The sequence below is a fragment of the Cervus elaphus genome, chromosome 20 (assembly GCF_910594005.1).
Source record: "Cervus elaphus chromosome 20, mCerEla1.1, whole genome shotgun sequence".
Lineage (NCBI taxonomy): Eukaryota > Metazoa > Chordata > Mammalia > Artiodactyla > Cervidae > Cervus > Cervus elaphus.
In genome coordinates this window covers 63,819,889-63,832,830 of record NC_057834.1, presented here as the reverse complement: position 1 = coordinate 63,832,830, position 12,942 = coordinate 63,819,889, and the positions used below count along the sequence as shown (strand labels likewise).

At 34.8% G+C, this 12,942-nt stretch overlaps 1 protein-coding gene across 6 annotated transcripts in view; it reads right to left on the bottom strand.

Annotated features, from left to right (window-relative positions):
- Nucleotides 1–6,438: 6,438 nt before the first annotated feature.
- The window catches only part of COL11A1 (collagen type XI alpha 1 chain), a 210,379-nt gene continuing 203,875 nt past the window's right edge, over nt 6,439–12,942 (bottom strand). For all 6 annotated transcript variants that reach the window (XM_043875927.1, XM_043875926.1, XM_043875928.1 and 3 more), the window contains 4 exons: nt 12,687–12,799; nt 10,872–10,940; nt 8,408–8,641; nt 6,439–7,167 (listed from right to left, as the gene is read on the bottom strand). In XM_043875927.1, the coding sequence (XP_043731862.1) occupies nt 7,021–7,167; nt 8,408–8,641; nt 10,872–10,940; nt 12,687–12,799 (563 nt within the window). In that variant the 3' untranslated portion in view covers nt 6,439–7,020. The remainder of the gene's footprint in view (nt 7,168–8,407; nt 8,642–10,871; nt 10,941–12,686; nt 12,800–12,942) is intronic.

The following is a 12,942-nucleotide window of genomic DNA, read 5'->3' as shown; positions in this document are numbered from 1 at the left end:
GAAAAAGGACAGAGAAACCTTCTGACACAGACATCAGAAGGGGGACAGAAAGTGCCCCCCTCACTAGTCTTAGCAAGGGAGCTAATTTTTTTAATTGATTTTTACGATAAATCAAAAGAATGTCTCAAGGTTGTAAAGATCTTAATAGACCCACTCCCACAATTTACATTTTAAGATGACAGGATTAGAACTAACAATAGAAAGATCTTACCAGACCCACTCCCATAATATACATTTTAGTGAGTGAAGTCCCTCAGTCGTGTCCGACTCTTGGCGTCCCCATGGACTGTAGCCTACCAGGCTCCTTCGTCCATGGGATTTTCCAGGCAAGAATACTGGAGTGGGTTGCCATTTCCTTCTCCAGGGAACCTTCCTGACCCAGGGATTGAACCCAGGTCTCCCTCACTGTAGGCAGATGCTTTACTGTTTGAGCCACAGCTGGTAAAGAATCTACCTGCAATGTTGGGAGGCCTGGGTTTGATCCCTGTGTTGGGAAGATCCCCTGGAGAAGGGAACAGCTACCCACTCCAGTATTCTGGCCTGGAGAATTCCATGGACTGTATAATCCATGGGGTTGCAAAGAGTTGAACATGACTGAGCAACTTTCACTCACTTGATGAGTACATTTTAAGATAACAGGATTAGTCAGAAGGTTTTCAAGAAGAAGAAATTGTCCTCAAGCAGAATACATTGTTGTTATATAATCCTTACTAAGGAATGTAGGGGGAAAAAAAGTTTGTCCTTTCCTCCTCCTTGAGAATTCCAGACCCCTTTCTCCTCCTCGAGGACCCTGGATTTCTTATCAACCTGCCTTAGGAATTGACTCTCTCAATAATAAACTGTTCTTTTAAAAATGATGTTTTCCTTTCTTCTATTAATCTGGAATTAAGGCTTTAGTGAAGACACTTTATGACATAATTATTTTGTGGAGTTTTTAATTTTTTTGATAGAAAACTGTCCTTATGACAGCACGAAATGATATCCTCAGTCATTGATTAACAGATAAATAACCATCATTTTCTGTGTTGATGTTTTATGATTCAATGATTAAAACCACTTGCCTCCATCTTTAGAAAATATTTACTTCAAAATTCTGTCCCCACTGCAGCTGCCCTCCTTCCTCTCCTGCCTCCCTTTGAGAGAGAGAACAGGAGGGTAGAGAAAGGTGGTGGGTCCAGGGGTGGGAAAGGTCTCCCACACAGAAGAAAGATATGCTGATGAGACTTTTATTTCACCAAAAATCTAAAATAAAAAAAATTATTTACCTAGTAATATCACTTTTCCACTTTTAGTTAATTAATAACTTAAGAGTTTTTCTAACGTTGTTATTATCAGTTTCTCTTTTTCCATGCTTCTCTCGGGATTGATGTAAAAATCTCTGTAGCTATGTAGAAATAACTACATACTAATATTATCTAACATGTGAACTTTGTTTCTCTATAGCTAAGAAACTTTGCATATACTAAAATTGAATGTTTTTTAAATATATTTTGCCTTATAGAGCGATAGCTATGATAACAATTTTACTGAGTAATTTTGTTTTCCTGAAACAGGTAAGATGCCAGTACCCATGTCATCAAGGAATTGGTTACACAGAATTTTCCACTGTGTTGATTACAGGGCTCTGAAAATCCTTTTTTAGAGGACTTGTTTAGAGTCTTGTCCTGTCAAGGTTGAGCTCAGAAATGGAGGTCTTTTCAGGTTAAAGTTTCTTCGTGCCTTAGGAATATTCATTTCCCACAGTAAGCCAAAAATATAGCAGACATTTTATTTACACCTGTTTTACTTCTTTATAAACATATAGAGGTGATTTAAAAATAAAAAGCTGTGTATTTGTGTAGCTTTGTATAAATACTATTATAGGGAGAATGCCATTATAAGGCTATTGTAAGTTCTAGATTTTATATCATGAAATATTTCTGAAATTATTTCGGTTTATATTTGTAGAAGGAAAGAATTAACAGCAGTTTGGTAACTCTTTTCTCCCTCTCTTTTGACACTGACCAATCTCCTCGTAAATATTGAGTGCTGTACTTACAAGACAGAAAATAAATGAGGAGGGAATTCCCTGGTGGTCAATTGGTTGGGACTCTGTGCTTTCACTGCAGAGAGCACGGTTCAATCGCTGGTTGGGTAACTAAGATCACATAAACCACTCAGTGAGGCAAAAAGGAAAAATAAACAAATAAATAAGGAGATAGCACGTGTTGCCTATGAACTGATAACTGAACTTGGGATGCTTTAGCAGAATATATTCTGAAAGATTTAAAATTGTGAGTAATTCTGCAATCTCTGGATCTCTGGGCTGCAGCTACATTGAAGAATTATCAGTTATATGACCACTACAAAGATATGCTCTGTATATGCCTGTCCTTCCCTGGTAGCTCGGCTGGTAAAGAATCCGGCTACAATGCGGGAGACCAGGGTTCGATCCCTGGGTTGGGAAGATCCCCTGGAGAAGGGAAAGGCTACCCACTGCAGTATTCTAGCCTGAGCCACAGAATACTCCACGATACTGAGAATAATGTATCAGAATACTGAGCTCAGAATACTGAGAATGCAGCTCAGAATACTGAGCTCCAGGCCAGAATACTCCAGTATACTGGAGAATTCCATGGACTGTACAGTCCAGTCCATGGGGTCACAAAGACTCGGACACTTTCACTTTCGCAAAGGAAATGGCAACCCACTCCAGTATTCTTGCCTGGAAAATCCCATGGACCCTGGCGGGCTACAGTCCACGGGGTAGCAAAGAGTCAGACGCAACTAAGATGACGACAGAGATATGAGACTAGCAAAATATAAAATTTAATGACCCTACAACCTTTCAAACCTATCCTTTTCAAGAACAAAACATCCTAGTAAAATGGGCCTTGATAAACTCTGTCTAATGAATTTGGGATTCTTGGATATCGTACATGCTACTGCTCTCTCTCTCTTTATTTTATTTTATTTTGGTATCCTTTGTGAATCTCTGTAAGGCTTGTATTTTTTTTTTTTTTTTTTTTTAGATGATTTGAAGCATCTTTTTTATGGTTCTTTTTATTTGGCTGTGCTGGATCTTTGTTGCTGCTTGTGGGACTTTAAGTTGTGGCAAGCAGAATTTTTTTTTTTTTTTTTTTTTGGCATGCAAACTCTTCGTTGTGGCATATGGGATCTAGTTCCCTGAGCAGGGTTCAAACCTGGGTCCCCTGCATTGCAGGCATGGAGTGTTAACCACTGGACCACCAGGAAAGTCCCATAGCTTGTATTTTACCTGAGTCTCTTTCCTGATTTGGACCTCTGTGATACAATCTGTATTTACTTTGCAATAGTCATTATTATTTATTTAGCTCTTAGTGTATATCAGTGTGCTAGGCCCTTAATTAACTCATTTACTTTGCTGTTATCCAGCTTGCAGAGGACTATTTACTTGAAACCAATAAAAAATAACCAATTAAAAAAAACAATATTAAGCTTCATAATCCTCTTTCACAGGCATCATCTAAGACCTTAAAGAGCTTCTAAAAATATGTCCATGTGGTTATATGATTAAGATTTGCCAAAGATTTCTTTAACCATGATCAGCTAAGTACTTTGTCATTACATACCAACTTCTTGATATTCTTTTTTGTGTTGGGTGGTGTGGAAGGAAGCTGTAAGGAGGAAATTTGATTAGGGATTCATTTACTTGGCATTTGTGGAATATGCCTATGTAGGATATAATTATGTGGCTTGAAGCTAATATTTATGTATAATTAAATTGCCAGTAATCTCAGTATAGATATGGCTTTCTGGAATAGCCCTGTCACCCACTTGTCATGATAATGAAAAAGCTACGAGGGCAGAATTTATACCATTGTATGCATGTGTATTATGGTGCCCAGAACTTGAAATCTATTGATAATGGAGAAGCAACAAGGTAGAAAACATACAGAATCAGAGGCTGTGCTGTGGAAAATTCTCACAAATTTATGGTGTGAAGTATAGTGTGAAGGAACTATAAAAAGATTTTCCTGAATTTAAAATAATCTAAAATTAAGCAATACTCACCAATAACAGAATTTGACTCTGAAACATCTCTAAGCTATTGATAATAAAAAGCACTTTAAACCTAACTTGTTAGAGAAACATTATTTCTAAAAGAAATTTAAATTATAAGATTGTCATTTGAAGAGGCAGAGGTTGCAGCCAAAAAATAAATAAATAAATAAATAAACAAGCAAACATACAGATAAAATTGTTACAGAAGTACTTTAGAGATTTAATTAATAAAAATATCAATATTTTCCTAGATGTTCTGATACTTTTGGTGTTGGTCCATTTTTTAAATTAATAATTTGTTGTAATACCTTTACTCATTTTAGATAGTAACTTTTGTATTTTTTATTTGTAATTTTGTATTAGCCTTTTAAAGAGAATTATACCAAACTTTATGTGTATCAGGCCCAGGACTTACCCATGCCTACAAGGTCAATATTACTCTCCATAATTTACACATGAATTATTCATAAGTGCTGGGTCAAGACTAGAATGTTGCATAGTATCCTTTTTCCCTTACAAAGAGATTCCTTTTGGGAAGATGAAATCAATAAGGAGACACAGAAAAAATTCGATAGCATGCAGAAGACCATATCCATAGATAAAAGGTTTAGAAAAGGATAGGTGAGTTAGCTATTTATGCATTAATTCTGTTGAGTGCCACATTTGAAGCCATTTTGTTCAAATGGACAAATGATGCAATTTCCCCAATGCAGGTCAATATGAAAAATATTCCCTCATTACTATGCATTCATTAAATTGTCTGATGTATGGAATTCCTCTTGATAGACAATATTATTTTATGTATGATTTAGAGTCTATAAAGTGAAAGTCGCTCAGTCATGTTCCGAGTCTTTGAGACCACGTGGACTATATAGTCCATGGAATTCTCCAGGCCAGAATATTGGAGTGGGTAGCCTTTCCCTTCTCCAGGGGATCTTCCCAACCCAGGGATCGAACCCAGGTCTCCCACATTGCAGGCGGATTATTTACCAGCTGACCCACAAGGAAAGCCCAAGAACACTGGAGTGGGTAGCCTATCCCTTCTCCAGGGGATCTTCCTGACCCAGGAATTGAACAGGGGTCTCCTGCATTGCAGGCAGATTCTTTACCAACTGATCAGGGAAGCTTATACAATTTATATTAGAGTCTATATTTCAAGTAAAATGTCTGGAAATTCTTCTAATGCTGAAATTATGAATGTTTGAAACTTCATAAAGTTTTTAATTATAAAAATATTAAAAAATTTTAAGCATACCCTATCATTTTGTTTATAGAGTTTATTTTAGAAATGTGGAGAATTTAAACAACTAATCTCTGAAGGATAATATTCTTTTTCAGAAGTGTAAAACTATTCTAACCTGGATGGTCAAGAAACAAATTGAAAGCCTTTTCTGCAATAGAGTAATTTAAAACCTATTTAAGAAAGAGAATGACCAATCCAGGTAGACAAGACTTGAGTTTATTTATACCATTCATATCTCCCTTCTTGAAAGGACATTTACAAACTTGATTTAAAAAATAAAAGAACTTCTGAATGACAACGTTCACGATTTAATTTCAATATTACAGGTATGCTCTTTTGTGATAAATTATCAGTTGAAAATGTTCCAGTGAAATCTAGTATCAATTAACTTAACACTTCATATAAGAAATCATAAAACATTTATTTTCAAGTCTTACATATATTACTTAAAATAGATACAAAGTTCAATTTGTAATTTTTAGATTTTACTGCTATTTCAAGCTACCTGAAGGAAAATGCCTTAGTGGAAAAAAATATTTTTATTTTTTTAAAAAGTATGACTTTTAATACAAGCGCTATTAGTAACAGTTCACCCTTATGTTATTTAGCAATTAGGTAGGTCAAATAATGTATGATATTATCTTGAAAGAAAAGAAATAATATTTGTTGGACAGGTGCAAGTAAAATAATATTTGAAGACTATTATGCAACTTAGCATCAAATTCTAGAAGTTGATTGATTAAAATATAACATTTAACAAGTTCATAAATAATTGCTGTTTCCATCTTTTAATATTAACCTGAATAGCTGAAGCACATTGAAAACAATGAGATGAGATAACGTAGTAAAAAAAATTGTACATGTGATTGATTGCTTGATGGAGGCATCAATCTGTTAAAATAGTTTCTCATACACGTTTTCCTGTCCGAAAATATAAACTTGCTTTTTTTCCATATATACAAGTATCTTGTGAGATCCTGGATTCTGAAAAGAAAACGGTTGAGGTATAGCACTGAATAAAGCATCAAAATGCATGATGTTTTTGGCTGAAATTCAGCAAAGTTACGGTCAGTAGAGAAGAGTTGCTCGGTATGTGCTTCCGAAAGTCTTCCAGGTTTTGCCCTCTGAGAAATTTGTTGGCGACATCAAATAACTGAACTCTTCAACATCAATATATACAAAGGCATTTTATTATTCATCAAAGAAAGGGAATTAGAGCCACCAGAAATTACAGTTTTATTTTTCATAATACATATATTTATTGCCATCATAGTTCTGCAATTGTCATAAAATTAGAGTCAGATGGAATTCAGAGACACGTGCAAGTTTTGGAAATGGACACATAGATAACAGTATAGAACTGTACATAAAATTACAATTTATTAAACACATTGTTTTAGCACATCCTTGATGGATGGGAATGAGCACCATATCTTTTGTGAATATATATTTTTCTCTCTTTTTTTTTTCTACAGCACCAAAGAAATCCAAATAGGAAAAGGAGAGATGAAAATTGGGATTCAAGAATAAGGCCTGTTTCCATCTCAGCCACACTATCTTATATTTTTATGATTTTCAAAGTTTTGTCATGTGGTTCTGTGCCCACAAGAGCATCGATATTTCCTAATTGGTACATACATATGTAGCAAGTTGTTTTCTATACCATTCTTTTTCAAAACTTGCATGTGGCATAAAATGGGTTGGTGGTACCAAGGTATATTTTCTGTTGATTTCATATGTTCTTTGTCCTAATCTTAGCCAAGAAAACAAACAGGACCAACTTCAAATCCAAACTTCTGATTCTGATCACCAAAGTCATTGATCATTACATCAACGATAGGTACTTGATCAATTTTCGGTGTATTGATTTCAATCACAGTCTTTTCATAGCCTTTTCTGGACTGTAAAGTTAAGAAGAAATAAAAAGTTATACAATCATTGCATACTTCTAACATACATTATTTTTTTCTTAAGCCTCTGAGTGGAGGTAAGAAGGTAAGAAAGAAGAGAATGGAAAACAAATTTGCCATTATCTTTGTAGTAATTCACTCTTCTTGTTATCACTGATGTCATATGTAGTTTTACATTTTGAATGTTGACTGTGTTTAATACTTAGCTGTACATATTCAAATGTTACTCTAATATACTGTACAGCTGCAGAGAATCTTATTGAATTGATATATACATTTTAATATGTGAAAACTGATATTGATACTGGGTCATATCTTTGCATAAATAATATATCCTTACCATTGTTATAATAATTAAGATAGAAATATATAAATATATATATATGTATACACACACACACATAAGCAAATTTTCTAAGAAAAATTTGAATACAGTGTAGGAATTATAATATAAGAAGTCAAAGTATTTCTGTTGCTATGTATTAATTTTATGAATAATTATCAGTACATTATATTGGGAAATCCAAATCACTTGCTCCTTTCAATATACAGTATGTTCTCATCCTTGATCTATGTGTAAGCTACCTACTTTGTTTACTTGTAATTGTGGCTTTTCAGTAATCAGCTAGGAAAACAAGTTTTTTAGGATGCTCTCTTGTTCATTTGCTGTCATGAAATTACCGTATGTGTGAGAAAGACAGTTGCAGAGGAATAAAATAACCAAATGACTGTTTCTGTTTAAGCTCTTGTAACATAATACCAATCAGCAAACCTCTATAAGCAAAATACAAGGTAAGAATTATCTATGGTATGAATGGTATAATGATGATTCCTTTAACTGTCGTTTTAGAGTCATGAATTAAGGAGGCAAATGAAATAAGGCTCCTGATCTTTTTCATTCCAACAATAACTAGCTGTAATAGTATTTAAATATCTGGAATAATTCCATAAAAATAACATATGACCCAATATTACCTTCTGCTGTGGCTTTAAAAGTGTGTCTATATGTATGTTTCAGTTTCTGTATCTGTGTATGTGTGTGTGTTTGTGTGTGAATACTAGTGGTTTCTAATAAACTGTATTTAATACACTTAATACATCAGTGTGAAGCATCGAATCTTAATGACAACTGACATGCACTTCATGAGAGAAATCTGACTGAGGGCTAAAGTGAAAGGGTTCCACATTGCCTCTCACCTCTGTGAAAGAAGGCCACAGGGACTATACTCACCGCACAGCCATCAAATAGGACTTTGATGTAAGGGTTGTTGTCATAGGACATCTCCTCATCATTTGATCCCAAGAACCGAAGTGCTTTGTCATGGCTTCCTGATGACACGTCATACCAGGCGGCCGACTGATGACAGTAGTAGGTGAAGTTCTGCCGAGCAGAGGCAGTCAGCAGCTTCAGGAATGTCATTTGCACCATATTAATGGAATTGCCTTCAACATCTAAATATGAAAGCTGGAAATAAGAGAATAAAGAGACACATAAAGACTCTTTTCTATTATAAAGAATAAAATCACTGTCAACAGTGAATTGAGATCCCAGAAGCATGTGGATGATTCAACAGACCTATTTCTTACTTAATGAAAGAAAGTATGCACCGAGAGTCAGAAGACCCAGATATAGGAATTTATGAAATGAAGATGGATTTTCACCTTAGCTACTAACAATAATACTTATCTTGGAAAGAAAATCACTTTACCTCTATACCTCAGTTTCCTAATCAATCAGTAAATATTACAAAAATGTAATTGTTTTTGCTTGTTTCCAAGAATTCTTTCATTATATTCCTGTACCTTTTTGATATAGTCCAGGGAATTCTCCAGGCCAGAATACTGGAGTGGGTAGTCAATCCCTTCTCCAGTGGATCTTCCTGGCCCAGGAATCGAACCAGGGTCTCCTGCATTGCAGGTGGGTTTTTTGTTTTTTTTTTTAACCAACTGAGCTATCAAGGAAGCCCTTTTGAATAATAGAGTGGTAAAACAGTGAAAATGAAAATAGAGGAATCTCAGTGAAATGTAAAGGTTAACTATTTTTATGTTTGTTTTCACCTGTTTTCCTAGTGTATCTGTTTGATTCAAATTTTTCAACAGGTTCCTGCATTTTTCATTTTGGGGCCACAGTCTTCCAAGAGGCTTTTGGTCTTCTAATTTTCACCACAGACCTGCCTGTTTGTCTGTTCTTAGTTGATGTAATTATATTCATCTTTGTATCACGGGCACCAAGCATATTGCCTGAGACATGCAAGTGAATATTTGTTGTCAGGAAATACTTAATTTGTGTTTTGAGAAGGACCACAGTCCTAATTTAAAATTATTAAAAACTGTCTCTTTTGTCAAGCTCATAATTTGTTTTACTGGGTATGAATAAACTATCTGGGATTAGCTGAAACATACAAACCTATATTTTAAAAAATTAAGTAAGAAATTTGCCCAGGTTATAGATTCAGTCAGCTCAGTTCAGTCGCTCAGTCATGTCTGACTCTTTGCAACCCCAATTCAATATAAAGGCAGTTATCTGTGGCTTTCCTCCTTATTGGGCTTCCCTGATAGCTCAGTTGGTAAAGAATCTGCCTGCAATGCAGGAGACCCTGGTTCGATTCCTGGGTCGGGAAGATCTGCTGGAGAAGGGAAAGGCTACCCACTCCAGTGTTCTGGCCTGGAGAATTCCATGGACAACTGTCCATGAGCAACTTTTGTTTCACTTTTCCTCCTTATTGTTGATTTACTTAATTCTGATTAACAGTTCAGATGATGAGGATACCTGAGAGGTTAGAGGAAAAAAACTGGGAAATCCACTCTAAGGAAAACAAAACAGCAAAAAATAAAACTACACACAGAGAGCTCTATCTGTGCATGTATTTTTGTCTCATACAAAGATAAAACTGTAACATGGATATTTAATATGTAACTTGAAAACCGAACTAGAGATTTATGATGTGGAGAACGTTACTAATATGTGTAGATTTTTAGAGGATAACAATTGTATAAATAGTCATAAATGGAAAATAACATTTTAAGGAACATTGAAGTATTGAATAATTATCTGAATAAATGAGAAACTTTCATTAGAATACATTAGAATTAACATTTCAAAAACAAATATATCTTAAACAGCTTTTAAATGCAAATTTAGTTTTGGCATGCAATGTTAAAATATCTCTAGAAAATGACTAACCACTGACTGGTAATTCTATGGAAATATTTAAGTAAACATGTGCTGTAATCCATATAAAAGGTCAGTCAGCTCACTTTTTTCCAGATGTAACTATTGGAAAAAACATTTCACATTCCAAAAATTCTTATTGCAATTGAAAACAAACAATAAATTAGATTTCAAGTATAAAGGAAATGAAATAGAGATCCTAAATAGATATTATACTCTCTATATCTCATATTTCTAATATAATCCATTTTTATGCTATCTCAAGTACTTAGTGAAATGCATACTTTATTTGATTTTATTATTTTAGTAAATTTAATATATTTCCATTTATTTTGATAAAAATTTTAGACTTTCTAAAAATCCCAAAATTGGTCTAAGAGATTTAGATAAAGCAGACTAGAAAGTACATGGAATCCTGCTTTGTATGATTTAGACTTTCACAGTAAGGGGCTAGAGATTATATAATTTGAACTTGAGTTATGACGTTTAAGATACACCACTGCATGCTAATGTAATAACATACCAGTTTTCCTCTCTTAAATTCACTAAACCAGCTTCCTGGTTTCTCCTTTGGCCATGATGAAATTCTTACCTGTTGCAAAGAAAAGGAAAGTTAGAAAGCAAGTTAAAATTATAAACAATGTTGTTTATATATTTATCATTTATTTTCAGTAATACTATGATGCTAACAAGTTTTTAAAATGGTCGACCTGGATAATACAAAATGGGATAAAGAGCAAAATTTCAGATAGATCTGTGAATTCCCATTTAGTGAATTTTGAGCCATTTTTCTTTCCTGTTTTCTTTAATTGCTACAAAATAAGGGAGGTGGAAAAGAACCTGGTAAAGGCATACCAAGTGCTGGCTATAGGAGATGTGGGCAGAACTCAGGCAACTCCTCGCAAAGGAAACCCTCCCATTGCCAGTTGGCATCTGCCATCAAGGCAGATAGAAACCTTTAGTAGTTCATAACCAAGGGAGGCATCCTGAAGCATCCAGTTAGTAACTGAGGACGGGATACTATGGAGAAGCCAGGATTAAGCTTGGCAGGAAGCAAGCCTAATCATTCCCTGCCGGGGAAAATGATTAGAAACTTTTATAAATGTTATTATTTAGCTTTGCAAAGATCAGCCAAATATAAAGGTATTTAAGGCCTCACTAGAGGGAATTTGAGTAATCCGGCAAGGGAAGGCATTTCCATTTTCCCACATTTCTCTGTGGACTAGAGGAGCTTTATTATGCGTCCCCACATGCAAAGTGTAGTTGGGAAACAGAAGTTGCTTTGTCTCCTGCTCCTACTATCCATCCTTCACTTACAAACTAAATGTCTCTCCTAAAGAGATTAGTCACAAAGCTACTTATTTTCTTATAAACCTGTGGTTACCAAAGGGGAAATGTGGAGTGGGGTGGGATAAATCAGGAGCTTGGGGTGAACACACACACACTACTATACATAAAACAGATAACCAACAAGGACCTACTGTATAGCACAGGGAAATCTACCCAATATTCTGTGATAACCTATATGAGAAAAGAATCTAAAAAAGAATGAATATATGTGCATACGTATGTATATATATATATATGTACATATATATATATAACTGACTCACTTTGCTTACACCTGAAACAAACACAATCTTGTAGATGAATTATACTTCGATAACGTTAAAATATTTTTTAAAAGTTGCTTGTTTTGTCTCAAGGAGGTTCTGTGCCTCTGCATGCCAACTCCACTTACTAACAAGAATGTGATTTATTAAAAGTGCACAGATAAAATCAAAATGTCCCATCTATAAAATGTTTGGAGAAGGTAATTATGTTAGTGCAAAATCTTTTATTAATAATTTGCCTATAGCTTTAAAGACAGAACTCACATATATTGATACTGCTTGGTGAAAATCAAGGAATATGTTTGAAGAGACTATCTGAAAGTACAGAGAATACTGTTATGTTAAAGATTTGTTCTTGTGTATTTTGTGTATTTTGAGCATAAAATACAGCTGCGAGTTCTATCACGTGGTAATTGGAAAGAATACTACTATGCATATACTAAAATCTGAGAATCAGCTGTGTTGTGCCATGGAAAGTCATAGAATTTTAGAGGGCAAGCAGGTGCATAAAGAGTACATCTGGCTAAAAAATAAAAAGTATTTGTTAACTACGTATCTCACTTTGGTGCCTTATTCATGTCTATGCAAATGAAATGCTCTAATTACCCCTGTAAGAAAAACAAATAAAAGAAAATATGACAGTATAATTTTCCTGTTTAGTTCAATATCGCAAAAACATGGCATAAACTGTTAACAGTCACCACCAAAACAGATTGGTTACTTACTCCCTCCGATTTTTTGTCTGGATAAATGCAAGTCTCACCACCAGATGTGAAATTACAGTAAACTTTGAAGGAATCTCCTGAGCAACCTTGGTTGGGATCAATCCAATATTCACCTGAAAGTATAAAAAAATAAGTCATATGCAAACACATTTTGGGCTTTCCTGGTGGTTCAGCTGATAAAGAATCTACCCGCAATGCAGGAGACCTGGGGTCGATCCCTGGGTCGGGAAGATCCCCTGGAGAAGGGCATGGCAAC